This window comes from Mustela putorius, unplaced genomic scaffold, assembly GCF_011764305.1.
Source record: "Mustela putorius furo isolate JIRA1106 unplaced genomic scaffold, ASM1176430v1.1 tig00000129_pilon_pilon_pilon, whole genome shotgun sequence".
NCBI lineage: Eukaryota > Metazoa > Chordata > Mammalia > Carnivora > Mustelidae > Mustela > Mustela putorius.
Genome location: NW_025421290.1, coordinates 48116649 through 48138851, shown reverse-complemented (window position 1 = coordinate 48138851; position 22203 = coordinate 48116649). Strand labels below are relative to the sequence as shown.

Sequence of the window (22203 nt, the reverse complement as noted above, 5' to 3'; positions counted from 1 at the left end):
CGCCGGTTCGACCCCTCCCAGGGCGCTCCGTCCCCGCCAACCACGTCTCCGCCTCCAGCCCCCGCTCTCGGGGCCCGCCCCCGTCCCTCCCCAAGCCCCGCCCCAACCCCAACACAGCTCCAGCTCAGGCCCCGCCCAGAGCATGGGATTTCCGCCAGTCACAACGCCGTTTCTGGCTCAGACCCCCATGCTCCGCCCCCTCCCCGCCTCCCCAGGCCCCGCCCCCAGCCTCTCAAAAGCTCCATCCCCACAGCAGCTCCGCCCAGAACGCGTTGTCCTGGGCAACCCCGATTCCTCCGCGCTTCCTGCCCCGGCGGCCGCGCTAAGTCCCGCCGGCTGGTTCCGCTCTCCGGGGCGCCCTCAAATAACGGCGTTTTCCGCGCGCGGTCCTAGGCCCCCTCCCTTCTCCCTAAAACCTTCCTGGGAACCCATCCCAGCCTCCACACGCGCGTCTTACGCCGACCGCTCCCACGCCTCCCTCTGGAGCCCCCAGCCCCAAAGTGGTTCCCCCCGCCCGGCCGGCCCCCGCCGAGCGCCCGTGGTCTCCCTGCAGGGCCCACGGGCCAGGTGGCGAGGACCCCGGGGGCAGAGGGGGGCCGTGTCGGCGAGCGAAGAGCGCCCGGCTGGACCAGAGTCGGTCGGCCCTCCTCGCGTCGCGGCACCTCCGCAGCCTTCCAGACCCCGGAGAGTCGGGTCGGAGGCAGTGACCCGGGTCCCCGGGAGCCGGAGTCGGAGCGCGCGCAAATCTGGGTGCGCGAGGTCGCTCGCGACGGAAGGCGACAGATGTGCCCGCGGTGGCCAGAGGGCGTTTGTTAGGTAATAACCGAGACTTCCGTGCCGTTTATGTAACCCTCTTCTCGCCCGCTCGGGTGTGACGGCGGATGCCCAGCGCCGCACTTTCGGTTCTCGTTCCCGCACTGGGAGCGGGGGGCGGGGGCACCCCGAGCGCGAGCCGTGGATGGAAGGGCCGGCTGTGCGCGCTCCTAGTCCCGATAAAGCTCCAGCGGGCTGGGGGCTGGGGGCGGGGGGTGGTGCCCAAAGATGCTGCCGGGTCCTGAGAAGGGGACATGCCGCTGCCCCGCTCGTGGGCCAGTCGCGGAGAGGCTTGGGGGCTGGGCAACCGAGGTCTGTACCTCTTCCCAGGCGCAGCCGGGTCAGTCCGCAGCGGGGACATGACTGTGGGGGGGGGGGGTGTGGGATGCAGGGTGACGGAGAGGGCCACGCTTTAAGAACTGGACCCAGAAGAGACAGGAATTCTGTCCGCGACCACCGCAGCCTGGGCGTCCACCGGGGCGCGGGGAGCCGGGCGCATCTGCCGCTGGGGCGGGGAGACGCTAGCTTGCCGGGGCGCCCCCATGTGGCGGTGAGAAGCAGCCGCTGGCTGGTCCTGCTTTTGGTGGGGGGGGCAGGTTAGACAGACCCTCCTGGGCTGTGAAAGCTCCAGAGCCTGGGGGCAATTTGAAGGGAGGACCCCCGACCGTTGTTTTCTGAAGACAGGGCCAGATCTTAAACTGCTCTGGGCACCGTCTGGGGTCTCACATGAGGCAGGCATGGGGCAGCCTCAGGGTACATTTGTGAGCCTAAGCCCGTCCCACTAGCGCTAAGGACAGGAGTGGGCGTTAAATCTCTCCTGCGTCACTCAACCCCCATAACCTCTGGCTCAATGTGACCGGGGCTCACCTGGCATCTCTTTCAACAGAGCACCCCTGCCCCTGACCAGTGTCCCTTCCCCATGTATCAAGTCTACTGTTGTCCCACTGCCGCCTCATCTGATTCTCCCAGGTCTTCTGTGGTCACATGGAGAGCGATGAGAGAGAGGGTACCCCAATGCGCAGGTGGGTCTCCTGCCCTTTGCCTGGGCAGGCAGGACTACAAGCTGCCAGCAGAGGGCACTGCCTGGAAGCACGTGGCCAACAGCCTGGCCCTTCCCCAGGAAGGTCTGGATAGGGCTCTCCAATATGGTAGCCACTGGCCAGATGTGCCAGTCCTGCGCTTGAAACATGGCTAGCCCAAACTGAGGTGTTCTGTGTGCATAAAATAGACACTGGATTACACTGATTGCATATTTAAAAAGTTTTAAAAATCGCATTAACATTTTTATGTGGATTAACTGTCAAAATGGTAATTTTAGAATATGCTGGGTTAAAGAAAATATATGATTAAAATTAATTTCACCTATTTCATTTTGCTTCTTCAATATGGCTACTGGGAAGTTTAAATTGACCTCTGTGGCTCATATTATCGGACAGTGCAGGTAGAGACGGTGGTTCTCAAAATGCGGCCTGTAGGCCAACAGCATCAGCATCATCCTGTGTCACAAGGCAAATTCTCAGCCCCGTTGAGATCTACTGAGTCAAAAACTCTGACAGGCCTCTAGCCCCTCGTGTTTTCACCAGTCCTGCAAGAGTTTCTTGCTCACGTTTGACAGAAGACGTATTTCCCCAGCAGGTTCGCTGGGCGAGGCTGCAGACTCCGAAAGCTGGCTTCTCCAAAGCCAGGCTCTAAAGGGGCTGCCCTCCCTCAAGTGGTACAAAGCTGCTTCTCCCCTGAATACAGCACCAAGGCCTGGCCCAGCTCAGGCTTGCTAGGGGGAGACAAGCACACAAGGAACAAGCGAGGCCCCTCAGAAGCCTGGGGTGTTGCTACCCAAGGCTGACACCCCAGATGCCGTCCTGGGTGCCGGCCACCCCTGGACATCCCCGCAACACTGGACTCCAAGGGCTCAAGAACTAAGCTGTGTGATGCTGGGTAGAAGCAGCCCCTCTCTGGGCCAGGTTCTGAGAGGTTACTCTAACTGCTGACTGGAAGCCCGATTATGGGGGGTGATGGCCGAGGCTGATCCAAGGATCCAAAGGGAGACTTCGTCAGGGTCAGCCCCTATCCCCAGAGACAATGAAGGACTCCGAGGCTGGATCAAAGTCCCTGGGGACTGAGTCACTTGGGAATGCTCCCTCGGCAGCTGTAGGCAGTGGAGTGAAAGGAGCACTGGACAAGGAGTCTGAAGCCAACTCTGTCACTCTCTGGGTTTGTGTCCCCATCTACCCAATGACAGGGGCCAATGGGAAGGGGGGACACTGAATTCAATGCTCTTCAGGCAGCAGGGTGACAGTCCAAAGCTGGGGCTCCAGGACCCTCCTGCCTACTTTTCATATAGTCAAATATTGACTATATGACATTAAGCAAGTAACAAAGCTTCCCTGGGCCTCGGTTTCCACATCTGCACAATGAAGGGTGAGCAGAACACTGCTTGCATGGGTTCATATGACGATTAAGTGAGTGGGTGCTGAGTACAACTTTTGCAGCAGTGCCCGGCACGTAGTGAGAGTGCAGCAAACGTCAGCGGTCCGCCCTTGTTGCTATTTAAGGGACAGTGAGCCTGTGTCAACCTCCTTGTCAGGAGGCAGGCTGAAGCCTAAGCCTCGTTTGGAGCCTGAGGGGTCAGGAGGTAGGGACTGGAGCAGGGGAGTGCCCCACCCAGAGGAGTGGAGGGCCTGAGACTGCTCCCAGTTGCCTGCCAAACAGTGGTGACACACAGGGCCCTGCTGAGGGCTGGGGCACTCCACCACTTGAGGGGAGGTACCAGGAGCCCCAGATGGTGACTTCAGGCTATCACTGTTGAGCAGCTGCGGGAGATACCTCCTGTCACTTCCGTCCCACTTCCCAGGCCACACCCGATGGCATCGTGGCCTTCAGGCCCTGAAATGAAGAGGGGCCTGGACAGGGGGAGGAAGGGCAGGGAAGAGCACGGAGGAGCCCCAGGAAGATGTCGTATGATCCCCCTCACCACCACCACCATTCTGGGTCTGGGGAGCCAACAGCTTGGGTCACCCCACTGGATATGGCCACAGCACTACCCTGCTCTGGAGGGCCACCCCTCTACGCTGGGCTCTAACCTTGGCTCAGCCCCATCTGGGACAGGCCTGGGACACTCAGCACCCCCCGGGCTCCTTTCTCCATGGATGCAGTGAGGAGTTCGGCCCTCCCAGCTCCTAGCATGGTTCAGAATTTCCCTGTGTCTGGGCAAGATGCCTATTAGCTACTGCTGGGCAGTGGGAGGAGGCAGGGGTCTCCACCAGCGGCTTCCCAGCCCAAAGTGGGCAGAAGCCCCGGAGGAACCCCTAGGTCTAGCCCCCTTGACAGCTGGCATGGCAGACCCAGGTTCAGGCAGTGCAACGAACGGTCAGGGTCCCTCAGGTGCGAGAGCTAGGCCGTGTGGCCGTGTGGGTTCTCATCTGGCTTCCCCCTTCCCTGGCTGTGCACCTCAGTTTCCCCATCTGTAAAAGGAGGGGGAGAAGGGGCTGCTCAAAGGCTCCAGTGAGTTCAAACATGCCACACTGTCCTCAAAACGGTGCCCCGCACACAGGCCATGCTCAATGGCACGGCTCTGGTTTCTGCACGGGGCTCCATGGGGCCAGGCAAACAGTGAAGGCCCAGGGCCCTCACCAACCCCACTCAAGGCAGAGGTGTGAGGGGTCCGAGAGGTGACCCTGAGCTTTCTTCAGCAGTCCTGTACTCCACACTCAGCTTTGGCGAGCAGCCAGGAGACCCCCCAGACTCGCCCGCACCATTGTCTCTGCTGGGGGCACCACCCTGGGTTCTGGCTCAGCTCTCAGAATAATGGACGGGCTGGGCTGGGCTGACACCCCCAGAGACCTCACAGACCCTGACATGGGCTATACCCTGTCCCCACCGCCCAGAGACCATCTGCTTATCCCCTCTGCTCCCCTATCAGAGGCTTAGCCCAACTGTACTTGATGCATGGGGGCAGGATGGAGGCCCTTGGTGGGCAAAGGAACATCCCCCGTGAGCAGGAGGGAAGCTCCAGGCCTAGCCCCCTCCTCCACCCCCATCTCCAGCCCCCAGTACAGGTCAGAAAGAGGAGGCAGGAAGGGGGTTGTAAACAGTCACGTCTTTAGCACAGCTTCGGGTGACAGCATCAGTAGTCTTTTTGGACATTTGCGGGGGTGGGGTGGGATGGGAGATGCTGGAGGAATCAGAGGGTCCCCTGGGATTTCACTACACAGTGTGGGGATGGAGATAAACCAAGGTGGCTTCAGTGGCCTCAACATAGCTTTTAGAGAAAACTGCTACTCCACTCACTCACTGGGGGCCACGGTGCTTGGAGTGCCCAGGTGGGTGGCTGCTGTCCCACGGAGTCCCCAGAGCACGCCCGTGGAACCAGCATGACAATGAAGTCCAAGATGACCAAGAGGCTTCTCCCAGGGGTCATCCAGAAACCCCCGCCCCCAGCCACCCCTCCCCAGGCAAGCCTGTTCCTTGCTCAGATGGCCATGGCCCACAGTTCACCCTGGACCCATCTAGCTGACAGCTTCCCTTTGCCCCACTGGATACCTTCCTGTTCTCCTCAGAACCTCTCTACCTGCTGGGCCACCTGCCCATGCTCTTTGAGTCACCTTCCTTAGGCCATGTTCCAGATGGTCCAGGGCCTTCCATTCTAGCCCTGGGCAGGTCAGGCCTGATGCCCTCCTTCAGTCTGCCAGCTATGCCTCTGTTAATATGGCCAAGGACCATGTCTGCCCTTCACAGGTAGTAGCCCTCAGTACTCAGTGTCCATGGCCAGACTATATTCCTAAACGAACCGGAGATGTTTGGAGGTAAGAAAAGAAAACCTGGGGCCCGTGGCCACACAGACCCCAACACGCTGTGGCTTCTGGTCTGCGGGAGACACACAGGCAGGGACACAGAGCACGTGAGCACTGCACACACCTCACAGGCGTCCACAGGACAGCGTTACAGACGGGACGCCTCTGTCCGCAGAGTGGTGCGGTGCTGTGGGCACTCAGGGCGGGGAAGCCCTGCCAGGCTGCGACCGGATGCATGGTGCTCGCCTACAGGTCAGGGTCCTCGTGGCTGCACACGACGCCCGCGTCCTCCTGGTGCTCACAGTTGTGCGTGCCCAGGCCGGCGTGCGTGCACTCCAGCAGGTTGCGCTCGGTGCCGGCGCAGCGCACGTCATCCAGCAGGATGGGCAGCGCATGGCCTTGGCCAAACTCCGCGCGCTTGGTGGCCCGCTCGGCGTGAGCAAAGCCCAGCTGGCGGCACACGACGGCAGCCGCCTTGATGTCCCAGCCGTCGTCACACACGGTGCCCCAGCGTCCACCCGCAAACACCTCCACACGCCCGCGGCCGGAACTCAGGCCCGCGGGCCGCACCAGGCGCACCGCGCCGTTTGAGGCCGCGGGGTCCACTGTGCCTGGTCGCCTCCGCCGCCCCCCGCCACCCCTCCGGCCCCCAGGCCGCTGGGTGGGCCGTGCAGGCCGCGGGGTGGGCCGTGCGGGCCGGGGGGTGGGCGGGGGCGGGGCAGCTGTGGGGCGTCCACCGCGGGGCGGCTGGGTGGGTGCACGCGCTGTGGGCCGTGGGGTGCTCTCTGCCCTCTGGATGAACTCTGTGCAGAGAAAGAGCCTGCGGTCAGAGGGACCCCCGCCGCCCAGTTGTGCCAGTCGGCTTCTGGGATCTCCCAGCACTCCTAGTCTTGCCCTCCTGGGAGTCCCTCCTCTGCAAGCAGGCATAGGGGAACAGCCCCTCACACTGTCAACTCATGAGCCCAGTGGAAAAGAAGTGTGTAGGAGGGCTTCTGGGGCAAGTGACACTTTCTGGTTCCAGTCTTTGGTTTAGGGCTGAGGCAGCTGAGACCCACTAATGGGGAAAATCTGCTGAGGATCTAATGACAGGCAGGATAGGAACTGAGCTGCCAAGGGACGGTCAGGGCAGGCTGGAACTCTCCACTCCACACTCCCAAGGCTGCTCGCTGGCTGGGGGCTGGGGCCCACACTGACCAGAGCCAGTGTGAGGTCCAGGGCCCCCCATCTACCCCACCACAGGGCCTGGATACAGTGAGCACGGGGAGCCGAGGTGAGACCCCGTTTGTTCCTGCCGCACCCCGACATTCACACCCGGCCCTGGTCAGCCATGGAGATAAACCTCACCCTGCCTGAGACACTCCGCCAGGAGAGGTGAACGCCCAGACTAGTTCCTTACTATGGGGAGGGACCCCAGCCAGGGTCACCAGTCCGAAGTCCTCTACCCCCCACCGCAGTTGAGATGAGGCTGAGAAAGGGCCTTGATTCAAGGCAAGGAGCAGGTCAGGGCCAGGAGACAGGGACATGGGCCAGATGCTCCCCCGCCCTGCGCCCTGGCCCCCACTCTACATGCAGGGAAGGACTTCCGGCTCCGCGCGCTGCCAGGGAGCCTTCTGCTTTGGCTCTTGCTGGTCCAACTGCCCAGAATCCCCCACCCCCACCCCCAGCGCACCTTTCTCTATGTTCTGGCCTCAACCCTCAGCCTGCAGGAGCCCCCACCCCCGCCCTGCACGGTTCTGGGTCCGCATGGCAGCTGGCACACACTTCTGTAACAGCCCTGGGACAGTAACTGACTCCTCTGTCTGTCCCCGCCAGGACAGAGTCTGACTTCTCCGGTGGCCCCAGCATCCAGCACAGAAGGGGTGACTATCAAAAGTGCCAGAAACTGCTGAATGAATGGAAAACTGGTCCAGGCCTGAAACCAGCTGCAGCTAGAATTAACTTCCTCAAACACTGAGCTCATTCCTTCCTCCAACTGTCCTCTGCTGGGGACAACCCTTTCTCAGGGTCGCCTACCCTCAGCTGCCAAGTGCCCAGCCTCCCCCCTTGCTGCTCCCCTGCTCCTCAGTCAACCAACAGGTCCCCTATCTATTGGGCCACTGGACCCACTGAAGTGTTTCCTTTGGCCTGCAGGGTGATTTTTAAGCTTTTGAGCCAAAGGTGCCAAAATTTACAAATGGAGAGATTGTATGTAACAACCCAAGGAGGCAGGGACCTTGTCTGTCTGGCTGAGCGGTCTGTCCCTGGCAGGAAGCACATGTATGGGGTAAGTGACTGGACAGACGGACAGATGGATGGATGGATCCATCTCCCACTTCTCTTAGGACCTGGATGGCCGGGCAGCCCTGGCTCTATGTTCCCACACAGCCTGGGCCTAGGGGAACAGACCCGTCGTCATGCCTACCCTTTCGGTTGGCCCCAGATGCCAGGGGTCATCATCTGTGGCCTTGCTTGGCCCGCAGGTCCTGAGGGTTTGCGCCCACCTCCCTCCCCAAACAGGTCAGACAGGACCGGCTTCCTTCCAGCAGCCCCAGGAGGTGCCCCTCCCCCTACAGCACCTGCAACTAGGATGACTCGTTCCAGCCTCGCTCCCACGCCATGTACCGCGCTCTCTGTCTGTCCCAAGGGCTCTGAGTGTACCTGCCCTGGCACCAGCCACCCCTCCCCATCGCTTGTCCCCTCTGAGGCTTGCAGCACCCTTGGGGCCACTCACCCATGGCCTGGGTTCAAGGAGCTGCACCTACTTTAACTGAGCATCTCATGGGTGCCATTCCCAGGGCTAGGCATTGGGGCCCAGAAAGGGCCTCCAGGGCCAGCCGGAAGGACCCGTATCTGGGGGGGAGCAGCTGGGTCCTGGTCGCAGGAGCTCCCCTCCCCCGCTGTGACCGGGCTGGCAGGCACTTACTCTCTCTGGGCACAAACGGGATGAGGCGGCTCTTCACCTTCACCTGGGCAGGCTGGATCCGACACTTGCCGGGAGGTGCCCGTCTGCCAACACACGGAGGTCATGAGTGCCACCCTGGGAGCCTGCCCTGAGCCTGTCCCTCAGACGCCCGCTCTCCCCTGGTAGCCAGACACCTGTGCATTCAAGGGGATGTGAGCAACGACGGTGGCCACCGGCGGAGCACCTGCCGCGCGGCCCCAGGACAGAAGTCCTGATGACGCTCTGCCTCGAGTCCAGCCCGCATCTGCTTTTCAAGGGCCTGAAGGCCAGTGGCTCAGCCTCTCCTGAGCCGCCTCTGCTTCAGAGCATGAGCTGTCTTGGGAGCGTGAGGGGAAGTCACAGCCCTTTTCCTTCCACCACCAGCCCGGCTGCTGCCGGAACCGTGACTGCAGCCTGACCCCCGCACCCCACCCTGGCCCCCACGCCCCATCCTGGCCCCCGCACGCACCCCACGGCCTTTGAGGAGCTGTCTCTGTCTCTGCTCCTCTGGCCCTGGATTTTGGTGATGCCGCAGTGGAGTGAAAGGTAAGGTCATCTATAGATAAAGGGTCGGAGAAAGCCGCAGGGCTGGCAGCAGAGTGGAGGGATCTGGGGCCTGGAGGGCGGGGCTTCAGAGAGGAGGGAGACCCGCTTCTGAGAAGGGTTACCCAGTCTCTGAATCGAGTCTCCAGGACTCTGAGTCGGGTCTCCTTTGACATCCCCGAGAGGCACAAGTAAGGCAAGGAATTCCATTTTAATTAGCTTTTGGCTGTGGATCTGTGAGTCTTTGAATGGGACCGACACTATTCTGGGACTGGCCCACGTGGGTCCAGACTTCAATAGGTTCCAGCAGCACAAGGGAAAAGCCCCAGGGGTGAAGTGGCCATGTGACAGGAGGTAGCTTCCAGACAGGCTTGGCCAAAGAGGGAAACTGAGGAGGGGTATGGGTCTTCCCCCCCACCCCCGAGGTTGAAGAAACACAGCCAGGCACACAGGCTTCCCAAAGCTGCAGAAAGACTGGGTTTTGCTCTGAAGCCCAGATAATACCCACATGCTTCAGACAGACCCAGCACGGTTTTGTTCCGTAAGGAAATAATGTTTAAAAAAAAAAAAAATCTCTGTTTAAATGTTTAAAAAAAAAAAAATCTGTTAGGGAAAAGGTAGGAGATGCACCCCTAAATGCTACAGTGGTTTTGTCTGGGCAATGAGGGATGCCCACACCCTCCTCGCCCACTGCCCGCTCCCCAGTTCTTCGTTCCGGTGTTCATCTGCAGCCTCTTTGCAGGATGTTGTGGGTGCAAAGAAAGACATGCATTCCAAAAGAGAAACACGAAAGAGAGGAGGGAGGGAGGGAAGGAGTCTAGTTTGTTTCTGGCTCCCTTGAGCCAGAGAACCCCCTAAGCCTCAGGTCCCTTCAGTTGTACGGGGGGAATGAGCCAACAGCGAAAGAAAGGTGCCTCGTGGCAAAAGGAGAGGGTAGGTCGAAGGCAGCATCTGGCATGAATTACATGCTCCATATATGTGATATTTCCTTAGAGAAGCACTCTTTAAAAACAAAAATGGGAAATAAGCTTAATGTCCCCGGAGCGGGTAAGGTAATTGTGGCCCAGTGACTCACCAGCCAATTACACAGCCATTCAAGATGATGCTTTTGAGTGATGTTGCAACGTGGAAATGTTTACACAAAATAGGGGAAACGAACAAAGAAAAATGCCACGTTTGCATGTGGTCCCCCGCATTGCCATAAATCCCACAGGCGCTAACAGATAAAGCCAGAGGGGACCTGGGGAACATGGGAAGGAGGCATGACAGGAGGAAGTCCTTATGTGTTTCTTGATAAATAATGATGTCAATAATGACTAGATTTGTGTTAAAAAAAAAATGTGGTCAACAAGGAATGATTGAGAAGCTGTCACAGACCAGAGGAAGCTAAAAAAATGTTATGACCAAGAAATGTGAGATTCTGGAGAGGATCCTAGAACAGAAAAAGGAGAGTAGGGGAAAACTAGAGAAATCCTGTAATTAATAGAAATGTGGCAACATCGGTCCATTAACTGCGACTAGCATACCATGACTTCCAAGATGCTAATGACAGAGGACATCGGGGAGGCGGACACGGGAAACTCTGAACTATCTTTGCAAATTGTCCATCAATCTAAACCTCCTCTGATTTTTTAAAACGGTTTTTTGGAAGCGTGGTGGTGTTTCAGGATTTTTCCAAACCTAGGATGTTTCAGAGGTTAGGGCAACTGTCCATGTCGGGGGGCTGCTGAATGCTGGATGTAAGTGGATGCTTTGAGGGCCCTGGGGGGGGGGGTTAGTGCTGGGGGTGGGTGCCGATGTGCCTGTTGGGCTGGCAGGAAGGGCTACCAAAGATGGCGAAAGTTCCCGCCACAAGACCTGAGCTCGGACAGGAGAACAAAGGCCCAAGCAGGAATCTGAGACCCCCGCCTCGGGCTCCTGTGGACCAATGGGATCCCGATGAGCAGGAGAGATATCCAAATAAAGGAAACTTGCCAAAAGACCCCTGAGCTTTCCCCAAGACCCCTTAAAAGCCCCCTCCTCCCTGCCTTGGGCGCAACTTCCGCCACTCTGCTTTCCAGAGTCGCAGAACCTCGCCCGAGGGTGCCCACCTCCTCCCGGCACAACTTTCCTGGCTCCCCTTCTCCTGAGCCCTGAAATTTCGCCGGAGAGCATTTTTAATAAATCCTGCCTTGCACCCACTTTGCCTGGTGTTGTGTTTATCTTGCCAGAAAAAAAATCTTACATTTGGTGCCGAAACCCGGGAAGGAGATTGAGCCCCCACACAGTGGGAAGGCTCTCTCCTTTCCCTGGCCAAACCGGACCTGCCTTTCCGAACGCCACTTCCGAAGCTGTGGTGAGTTTCCCCGATTCCACGCCTCCTTCCGGAAAGCCCTGCCCTAATCGCGGCCCCGTCAGGGTGGACCCCGCCGGTCACCAGGTGACCTCCGTGACTCCGAGAGGCTGGGAGACGTCCTAACCTCTACGGCAGTCGACACAGTTTTTCCTAAAACATCCCGGGGGTGTTTTAGGCCTGCTGGCCAATCTTAAAACCCTGGAACTGGACCAGGACCTGTGAAAACGACGTTACTGTACTGTCGCTTGGCCACAATACCGATTAGACAATCAGTCCCAATGGCCTCCGGAAGGCACGTTTAACTATCAGATTTTCATGGACCTAAATAACCTCGGCAGACACCAAGGCAGATGGGCCAAGGTCCCTTATGTCCAGCTTTCTGGACTCTGCGCTCTCGCCCCTTCCTCTGCTCTCACTGCTCCACCTCTCAGGTCCTCTTGGCCTGCTCCCCTCCCCCTACCCTGCCACCCACTGCTCCCAAAGACTTGGACCTCTCCTCCCCGTCTCCTCTCTCTGAACCCCTGGAGAGCTTCACCCACCCACTGACAAGAAGGCCTCTGGTTCCTCCTCCTCCTCCTCCTCACCGCGATCCTTCACCCCAAGGTCCCTTAAATTCAGGATTTCTGAACCGGCGCTCTCGTCTACCCCTCCTTCTCCCCCTCCCCACTCCTATCCGAACTCCTGACAAATTTATCCGCAGTAAACGGGAAACTCCAATCAAAGTTTACTGAAGGTCAAATAGGCTCTTGTTATTTGTTAAAATCTGCTAGCAAAGAGATGACTAGAACTGATGGTTACTTGTGTCTCAGAGTTTTAATGGGTAATTCTTAAGGTAGCTTTCAAAGTCTTTGGTAACCTTTAACAGAATGGGATAAAATACCCCAGTGCTGGTCGCCAGAACTAGGTTTATGCTTTTGAAATCTGTTGGTAAACACCTTTTGTGCTTAATTGAATTCTGTTGTAACAGCCGCAGGGCTACTGTTTGAGCTAGATCCTTTCGTAAAGAATGGAAGGGGAGACTGATCACCTCCCATTAGCCAGGGATACCCAAAGGGGAGGGTGTCCAATCTGTTTGAACCTGAAGAGTGCCTGACTGCGTGAATGTGTCTGTATGGCTCCAGCCGCACTAGGGCTCGAAAGCCCCCCCCGCTGAGTTAGTCTGCCCCCCAAGGGAGGTTGCTGGAGCTGAGGGAGTTGTCCAAGTTCATGTGACCTTCTCTCTACAGGACCTTTCCCAAATTGAGAAACATTTGGGCTCCTTTTCGGCCAGTCCTGATAACTATATTAAAGAATTCCAGTATCTGGCCCAAGCCTATGACCTCACCTGGCATGATTTACATGTGGTCCAGACCACCACCCTCACCATAGAGGAGAGGGAACGCATCCAGGCTGCTGCCCGGGAGCACGCGGATCAGGTCCAGCTCACTGATGCTGGAGCCCGGGCGGTCCCAGCTGTAGAACCAGGTTGGGATTATCAGGATGGCCAAGATGGCCACTGGCGCCATGACCGCATGGTCCAGTGTCTCCTAGCCGGCATGCGGGCAGCCTCTAATAAGGCCGTTAATTACGACAAGATTAGGGAGATTGTCCAGGCCCCTACGACAACCCCACCATGTTTCTTAACCAGTTGACCGAACCTTTAACCCAGTACACTCGCTTGGACCCTGCCTCTCCTGCGGGGGCCACGGTACTGGCTACTCATTTTATCTCTCAATCGGCGCCGGATATACAGAGAAAGTTAAAGAAGGCTGAGGAGGACCCTCAGTGAAAATGGCATTTAAGGTCTTTAATTCCCGTGAGGAGGCGGCTGAGCTTAAACCCTGCCTCTCCTGCGGGGGCCACGGTACTGGCTACTCATTTTATCTCTCAATCGGCGCCGGATATACAGAGAAAGTTAAAGAAGGCTGAGGAGGACCCTCAGTGAAAATGGCATTTAAGGTCTTTAATTCCCGTGAGGAGGCGGCTGAGCTTAAACGACAAGCCATATTCCAGCAAAAGGTTCAGTTGCAGACCCAAGCCTTGGTAGCAGCCCTGCGGCCGGCCGGCTCCAGGAGCCAGCAGAGAGGGGCAACCAATCGCACCCCGCCGGGGGGCCTGTTTCAAATGTGGGGCCGAGGGACATGGGGCTCGCCAGTGCCCCAATCCAAAGCCGCCAACTCAGCCTTGCCCTCAATGCCATTTGATGGGCCACTGGAAATCCGACTGCCCTAACCTCGGGATATCTTCGGCGCCTCAACGTGGGGGATCCCCCGAGACAGTAAGTCTGGCCTTTCAACTGCTTGGATTGGAGGACGACTGACGAAGCCCAGACTCAGCCACCCCTCTCACCCAGGCCGAGCCCAGGGTTACGCTCCAGGTAGTGGGTAAGTCCATCTCTTTTTTGCTGGACACGGGGGCTACCTACTCTGTTCTGCCTTCCTACTCGGGACTTACTCGAACCTCACCAATTACTGTTATGGGGATCGATGGGACCTCCCCCAATCCTAGGGTGACCCTTCCCCTTACCTGTAGCCTGGATGGGTTTCCCTTCCCCCACTCGTTCCTATGATTCCTTCCTGCCTGGTCCCTCTACTGGATAGGGACATTCTCCAGAAACTAAGGGCAACTATCTGCCTCTCCTCTTCCTCCCCTCTATCCACCTCAACCCGTCTCATCCTACACCTCTCCACTCCCTCAACCCTCACTCCAGATGACCTACCTACTGTAGACCCTCAGGTGTGGGACACCTCGGAACCCATCATTGCTTCCCACCTTACCCCGGTTCAAGTACAGCTTAAGGATAACTCTAAGTTTCCCTCAAGCTCAGTTCCCTATTTCCTTAGCCTACCGCCAGGGCCTGAAACTATCGTAGAACGGCTTTAACGTCAGAGACTGCTGATCCCCATCATTTCCCCCTGTAACACCCCATCCTCCCAGTACGCAAGCCCTCAGGGGCTTATGGACTGGTACAAGACCTTAGGCTTATCAACGAGGTCGTGGTCCCCCTCCACCCAGTCGTTCCTAACCCTACTGTCTCGCGTTCCCCCAAACACCTCTCACTTTACTGTACTGGAGCTAAAGGACGCCTTTTTCACTGTCCCCTTGCACCCTGATTCCTATTTTCTTTTTGCCTTCACCTGGGAGGATCCTGACACGCATGCTTCTGGACAACTAACTTGGACTGTTCTACCCCAGGGGTTCAGGGACAGCCCTCACATTGTCGGCCAGGCCTACAGACTTAACAGCAGTGCGTCCTTAAGGCCAGGACTCTCCTACAGTTTGTGGATGACCTCCTCCTCTGCAGCCCCTCCCTCTCGGTCTCCCAAGACGACACCTCCACCCTACTTAGCTTTCTGGGGGCCAAGGGATATCAAGTACCCCCCTCTAAGGCCCTCAACATGACCTTAGGGCAGCCCATCACGGTCTACTCTCCTGCCGACTCAAGGAGCTCCTTAGCCACCGATCTCTGGCCCATCTGACTCCTCGTCTCCAGCTATTCCATCTGCTATTCCTAGAGAACCCGCATCTCTCTCTCTCTACCTCCCCCCCCCCTTAAACCCTGCAACTTTACTGCCTATACCCTTGCCAGATAAGGGGTGGATCTACATCCAGGACAGGATTGCCCTGCCAGGCAATCTGGTGCACACCTTGATTACTGACATCCACCAATCCCTCCATAGTGGCCCATAGGCTCTCCACTAATTTCTTCAGCCATTGTTCTATCATCCTTCCTTATCTAAGGTAATCGAAGTTGTCCACAGGGCTTGCAAAACCTGTTCCCCGTGAATTCACAAGGAGGAATCCGCAGACCAGGGCCTAACCAACAGCTCCGAGGTCATCAGCCGGGGGAAGACTGACACCTGGACTTCACTCCCATGCCTCGCCATAAAATACATTCACAGGCTGGATCGAAGCATACCTCATGGCCCGGGAAACAGTGGACGTAGTGGCTACAATACTCATTGAGCGCATCATCCCGAGGTTCGGATTGCCCCGGACCCTCCAGTCGGACAATGGACCTGCCTTCATCTCCAGTGTAACCCAACAGGTAGCTGAGAGCCTCAACATAACCTGGAAACTTCACATCCCATACCACCCACAGTCATCGGTAAGGTAGAAAAGGCCAACGGGCTGCTCAAAGCCCAACTCACCAAACCTACCCTAGAAACCCATCTTTCCTGGCCTACACTTCTGCCTATGGCTCTCACCAGACTCCTGGCTACGCCCCGCGGGTCTTCAGGCTTAAGCCCATTAGCCCTCCAGCCATTTCCCCGTCTCTTTTATCCTATCTACCTTACCTCACTCTACATCCTGGGGATACCCCTCCCTATTGACTGGCCACTCCCCAACTTCAGGGCCACAAATAATACGGTCCATATGGGCCCCATCGGGGGAAACATACCTATTATTAATGTGTCCTCCCTTAACACCGCAGCGGCCATATCACTCACTCCTCCCTCCTGGACTGTACTCCCTCGGGAATATTTCTCTTGTGCCCTCAGGGAATCCATCGCTGCCTGACCACTAACGACTCCCTGGGCTGTATATTCATCCTACTATCTCCTTCTCCCACCATCTACTCTGAATCCCAGCTGCTGTCCATCCTATTTCCCCAACACCATGGAGGAAGGGCTGCCTTCCTCCCATTCATAACAGGGGCAGGAATAGCCACAGGGGTGGCAACTGGAACAGCGGGGATAGGAACCTCCACAGACTTTTTTCTTACAAACTCTCCCAAGCCCTGAATGATGACACGGAACGGGTTGCTGACTCCCTCACAGCCCTACAGACGCAAGTCACCAGCCTGGCAGCCTTAGCTCTACAGAAGCAACGGGCCTTAGACCTTCTGACCGCCGAAAAAGGGGGGACCTGACTATTATTAAATGAAGAATGTTGTTACTTTGTTAACCAATCATATAGTTACCTCCAGGATCAAAGAACTCAGGGATCGGATCCAAGCACGGTGGCGAGACACGTCCTCCTGGGGCCTGGACCCCTACAACTGGGTAACCTGGCTGCTCCCTCTGGCGGGACCTGTATGCATAATCCTCCTCCTAATCTCAGTTGCTCCCTGTCTTTGCCGGTACTTGCAGGGTCGCCTACAAGAACTTGCCCGAATATCCGTCAATCAACTCCTCCTCCAGCCCTACTCTCGCCTGCCCACTTCCGACTACCCCCATGACGATGCCCCCTGTCAGGAGGAAGTAGCCAGAACCGAGTCGATGCCCCTGACACCATTATATTAAGCAAAAGGTCGGAATGTTGGGCTGGCAGGAAGGGCTACCAAAGATGGCGAAAGTTCCCGCCACAAGACCTGAGCTCGGACAGGAGAACAAAGGCCCAAGCAGGAATCTGAGACCCCCGCCCCGGGCTCCTGTGGACCAATGGGATCCTGATGAGCAGGCGGGATATCCAAATAAGGGAAACTTGCCAAAAGACCCCTGAGCTTTCCCTGCCTTGGGCGCAACTTCCGCCACTCTGCTTTCCAGAGTCGCAGAACCTCGCCCGAGGGTGCCCACCTCCTCCCGGCGCAACTTTCCTGGCTCCCCTTCTCCTGAGCCCTGAAACTTCGCCGGAGAGCGTTTTTAATAAATCTTGCCTTGCACCCACTTTGCCTGGTGTTGTGTTTATCTCGCCGGAAAAAACCTTACAGTGCCCACGTGGCGCAGCTCGCCCAGGTGCTGAATCGCGGCGCGAAGCGGTGGGAGCCCAGCTGAGAAGCAAAACTCAAAGGGCTGAGAAGGACTGAGAAACCCAATCACCCATTCATTGGCTAAACATGCCCGCGTCTCTGCTCTGTGCTCCCGACCAGGCCCAGGGCCCGCACTGCCTCTGAAGGGGTGGAGGGGCAGAGACTCTCCCGCCCTGGAGACTCTCCCGCCAGGGGAAGAGTACAGATTATGGTTCTGAGTGGTGAGAGCCACGGGGAGCACCGGACAAGGCCTGGCTGGAAAGGCCCCTCTGAGGCAGTGAGGCCTAAGGCTGAAGGGGTAGCTTCATGCAGTCATGGGGTCAGAGCAGGGCTCTGGAACCAGCTGCCCGTCCCGAGTCCAGCTCTGGCTCTGGCTGGGAGGGGGTGCCCACTTTTATAGGATTTTCACCTCTGTAAACAAAGCGGCTGAGCCGTCCAGGAGTTTTACGAGGAAGGAGTCAGAGCACTGCCTGGCACCGAATTAGCGACTCTACATAGAAGCAGAGCAGATGGAGACGGGCACTGGGAGGGCCAAGGAGGAGTTCTGGAAGCCCCAGCGTGTTCTAGACAGGAGCGGTGGTTTGGGTTGCCCAGGCAGAGGGGGGGCTGCAGCGGGAAGGGGAGCCTTGTGGTGGGGACAGGCGGAGATCAGGGTGCCTCAGAGGCAAGTCGGGGGCTCGGGGAGGTGGAGCAAGGGGTGCAGTGGCCCAGGAAATGAGGGGGAGGGGGGAGTCAGAGAGGAGAAATGACGGGGTCGGGTGGACAGCAGGCCAGAAAGCGAGGTCAAACCCATGATTATCTGGCCCAGGCGGCGTCCTTGGCACCCCCTACGGTGAGTAGAGCTAGATTTGAGGCAGTAGATCCAGGTTTGAGCCCCGGGTCTGCCCCTCACCAGAGCACTATGGGCCTGGCCGGTCACTACCCTACTCTGGGTCTCAGTTTTCCCTTCTGAAAAATGGGACTATGGATAACACCCTCCTGTAGGGGGTGGTGGAGAGGAAAACAGGGCAATGGAGGTGAGGAGTGCTGGCAGACAGCAGGAGCCCAGGCAGTGCGGTGGGCAGGGCTCACCTGGAAGGGTCGATCACCTTGTAGACAACCCCACGGGCCGCTGCGGCACTCGGCACACCTGTCGACATGAAGTACAGCTCCCCTTTGGGCAAGAAACCAGGCAAGGAGTGAGAACACTGCTTAGAATATGGTCCCGGCCAGGACCCTGTCCCCTGCCCTCCTGCCCCGCCCTGGCCAGCTCCCCTCAGGCTCTGAAAGGGACCCCAACCTCAAGGAGGTCTGCGAAGCCCTTCAGTGCCCAGAGCTGAAACCAGAGGCTGAGAAAGGCAACAGTGTCCCCAGCTGCCGGCCGCTCTGCGTGGACCTAGCCATGTTCTGGCCTCCTCCTGGAGACCCAGCCCCACCCTCGTCCCTGTCTGGTCTTATGCCGGGTGCACACCCCTCTGGGCACGAGTGAGGGTCCACAGTCCAGCTCCCCCGAGCCCAGACACAGCCCATGCGTGATGTGATGGCTCAGCCATGCTAACACCTCTTTCTCTGCAAGAGAGTGAAGAGTTCTCACAAAGACGGGGGCCGTCCCCGAGGAGAGACTAAGACAAGCAGAGAGCTGCGAACTCTGAGGAAAGCATCTTTGTGGGGATGAGTGCAGTCAAGGAGGGCTGCCCGGGGGTGGGGCCAGAGAGTCAAGGCCCCGGAAACCTAGGGATCTCAGGAAAGGCAAAGCCACTTGGCAGGGCCGACTTGTGTAACTGGGGTAGACCACGCTGCGGGGGGGGAGCAGGGGGCAGGGGAGGGCAGGGTGCTGAGTGCTCAGGGACCTCTGACCGCCCCCCAGAGGCACAGGCATGAATTTGCTGTGCAGTCTTGGGCTGTCACTTCCCTCTCTGGGCCTCTTTCTGGAGAGAAGCCTCTGGGAGCCACTGTCCCCTCCTGGGCTATGCAGCCCTCACACCAACTGTCCAGCCCTGTGGAGCGACCCAAGACTCCTGCACGGGCTGCTACCTTGGGCTGGAATGCCCTTCTCCAGGGCCTTCCGTTGGCTGACCAAGCTGAAGCTTAGGGCCCTCCCCTGGGAGGCCTCCGGGCGGCAGGTCCAGTGCGGTACCCCCAGCCCCACCTTGGTAAAGTGACCAGGCCCACTCCTTGGCCTGTCAGTCGCATCTGCTGGGAATAACGGCCCCCAATGCCATGCATAGGCAGGGAGCCTCCCCCTCCCCCACCCAGCACTGCCCAGCCCTACCCAGGCCACACCGTCCTCTTCTCTGGGGTGTAGACTGTCCCTGGAGGACATCGGGCCAGCAGAGGTCCTTGTTTTGCAATTTGCAAGTGTCAGAAGAACAACTGGAGAGCCAGAGCCGGTGGCTGGGGGAGGTTTGTTTGTGTTGGACCCCAGGGCTCTGTGCCTTCCAGGGGCTGCCTGCCCAAGCTCACTAGCACGCTGTCCCTGGGCCATGTGCCGTCCCTGGGCTGATTTGGAGGAGGCTCCTCCTGGCTAAGGTTACTTGATGTCATTCAGATGGCTGAATGAGGGCCCCTTGGGAACTGCACCTTCCAGGCCCTGCCCCTGGGGCACCTCCTTCCCAAACACATTAACCCCCTACTGACCGAAAGAAAGGGCTTTCAAAGCCCAGTGGGCTTGAGAGGGCAGTGGGGGCTGGGACTGCCCTTTTGAAAATTTAGACTGTGATGGTGTCATCCAACAAAGGTTTCCCAGACTTAGGCCTGGGGGCTCTGGGCACTGGGCCCTGCAGGGGACACCCCTCCAAAGGCCCCTGGGTGGGCGTTGCCTAGCAACCCTGCCAAGCATCCCCCAGGCCCCACTGGGGGCCCCTCAGCTTTTGTCCAGGGACAATCGGGGCCAAGGACAAAGGGGCTGGAGCAGGATCCAGTCTCCAGGGCCCTTCATCCTCTCTCCTCCCTCCCTGTTCCTTGCATCGAAAATACAAGAGCCTGAATGGGAACCCACTAACAAGAAGGTGGTGTCCACCCACTTTCTGAAGATCATGTGGCTTAATTTTACAGGCCAGATTTCTTGGCCATCAGGCGCCCAGGGCAGTGAAGGTCTGGGACACACTCTTCCCCCACCTGCCTGCATTTCCACCATGACAAACCCCTTCCTGGTCCCCTCACTCCACAGCCCAGAAGCAGGTCTGCTGGAAGTGGGGGTGGGGACTGTGCTCCCACCTTCCAGATGAGGAGACAGAAACCCAGGCTGCTGAGGACCGACACCTGAGAGAGGTCCGCCCACTTGCTCCCGGACCAGAAGGCCTGAGACTCCACCCAGGTCAGAGGACCCACGGGGCAGGGGAACCGTCCCAGGCATGTGGCCCAGAACGAGAGGCCTTGGGGCCTCAGGAGTGCTCACCAGCCTCATCCTCAGCAAAGGAGATGATGTGAGGGTAGTAGTTGTTAATGAGGCCCGGGAACACACAGGTCTGGCCTCGACCCATGCAGATCTCGCTGTACCGCCACTGGCCTGTCTCCACGTTCTCTCGGAGGGACATCAGACGCCTGCAAAGAAGCAGGAGCTGTGCGGTCAAGCCTGGCAGGGGGACCCCACCCACGGTCCATCCATGCACCCACCCACTCATGTGTTATTCATGAACCAGGACCCTAAAGCATTTGCAGGATCTGGTGTAAAGTAAGCGTGCAGGGCCCCTTGTTCCAAAAGTACTAAGGATTTCAAGATAGTGAGAGCTGAACATGAAACCAAGTGCGGGCCTTCAGAACACGGGGTCCTGGCAAACGCACGGGCCGCAACCCACAGTGCAGGCTCTCGACACTCCCCTGTAGTCTGATGGTCAGGATCCGCTGCCCTCATAAAGCTGGCCCAGCCTGCAGCCTTCCCTGGGTACCTCCTCTGCACCAGAGAAGGGCGGGGGAAGGTGACCAGCTTGTCCCCTACCCAGTCAGCTCAGCCCCAGCTGCTGACCCACGGGAGGCAGTCAGGAGCCGAGGAATTCTCCAGGGCTGGTGATCAGAAGTCCGGGCAGACTCTGGAGCAGCCTCCACTCCCACACAAGGTGGAGCTCGGGCATCTTCAGAGTATACCCATCTTGCCCTTAATTCCCTTCTTCTCCCGTCAGTCACCAGACCCTGCTTGGACGTACCCTCCTCTGGGAAGCCCTCCTGACTGCCCCTGCACTGGGAGCCCCCAGCACCGAGCACAGGCTCCCTGAGGCTGGACTGGAATGGACCAAGCATGGGTCTGTCTCCCTGACTTGGGCGCAAGGTGCTTTCAGCTCTGTTGCCCTGTCTGTGGCATAAAGCCGGACCCAGCAGAAGGGCTTGGGAAAAGCTAGCAAAATTAGTTGAATCTCTGTGGACAGGAGGCTTCAGCACTCCTAGGGGACAGCAGGAGGGGGAAAAGAGAATCAGGTACAGAGAGAGGCTTCGGGGCACCTGGCTGGCTCAGTGAGTGGAACATGTGTCTCTTGATCTTGTGAGTTCAAGCCTCATACTGGATGTAGAGATTACTTAAAAAAAAAAAAAAATCTTAAAAAAAAAAAAAAAAAAAGAGGGCTCCTGGTGGCTCAGTCAGTTAAGCATCTGCCTTTGGCCCAGGTTGTGATCCCAGTGGTCCCAAGATCAAAGCCTGCATCAGGATCCCTGCTCGGTAGGGAGTCTGCTTCTCCTCCTCCCTCTGCTTGCCACTCCCCCTACTTGTGTGCTCTTTGTCAAATGAATCAATTTTTTAAAAAGAGAGAGAGAGAGAGAGAAAGAGAGGCTTCATCGAGACCCATTCCCAGATGGAAAAGCTGAGCAGGAGAGGCAGACCCTAAGGGAAGAGGCCCCAGCACCCAGAGGCCCAGGTCAGGCTTCTCCCTCGGCCCCAGCTGGCCATGTGCAGGCCACAAACCAATCTCACAGCAGCAGCCTGCAAGAGATGGGAATTATCTGGCTAGCCTCGAGCTTCCATAGCTCCTGGTGTTTACTCCTGGGGACCCTGTCCAGGTGTCCTCATGTGGAGAGGCTAGGGTGGGAATAATTTTTTTTTTTTAATTTTGCTTTTTCTTTGAGGAGGCTCCACGCCCAGTGTGGGGCTTGAACTCAACCCTGCAATGAAGGGTCTCCTGCTCTACCACCTGAGCCAGCCGGGCGCCCCAGCTAGGAATAACTA

The 22203-nt window shown here is 58.0% G+C and overlaps 1 protein-coding gene across 1 annotated transcript in view; it reads right to left on the bottom strand.

Annotated features, from left to right (window-relative positions):
• Positions 1-4890: 4890 nt before the first annotated feature.
• Positions 4891-22203, bottom strand: part of HHIPL1 (HHIP like 1) — a 30362-nt gene continuing 13049 nt past the window's right edge. Inside the window, exons 6-9 of the mRNA XM_045073573.1 lie at positions 20449-20594; positions 18144-18225; positions 8506-8588; positions 4891-6406 (exon numbers count right to left, since the gene is read on the bottom strand). Of these exons, the coding sequence (XP_044929508.1) occupies positions 5850-6406; positions 8506-8588; positions 18144-18225; positions 20449-20594 (868 nt within the window). The 3' untranslated portion in view covers positions 4891-5849. The remainder of the gene's footprint in view (positions 6407-8505; positions 8589-18143; positions 18226-20448; positions 20595-22203) is intronic.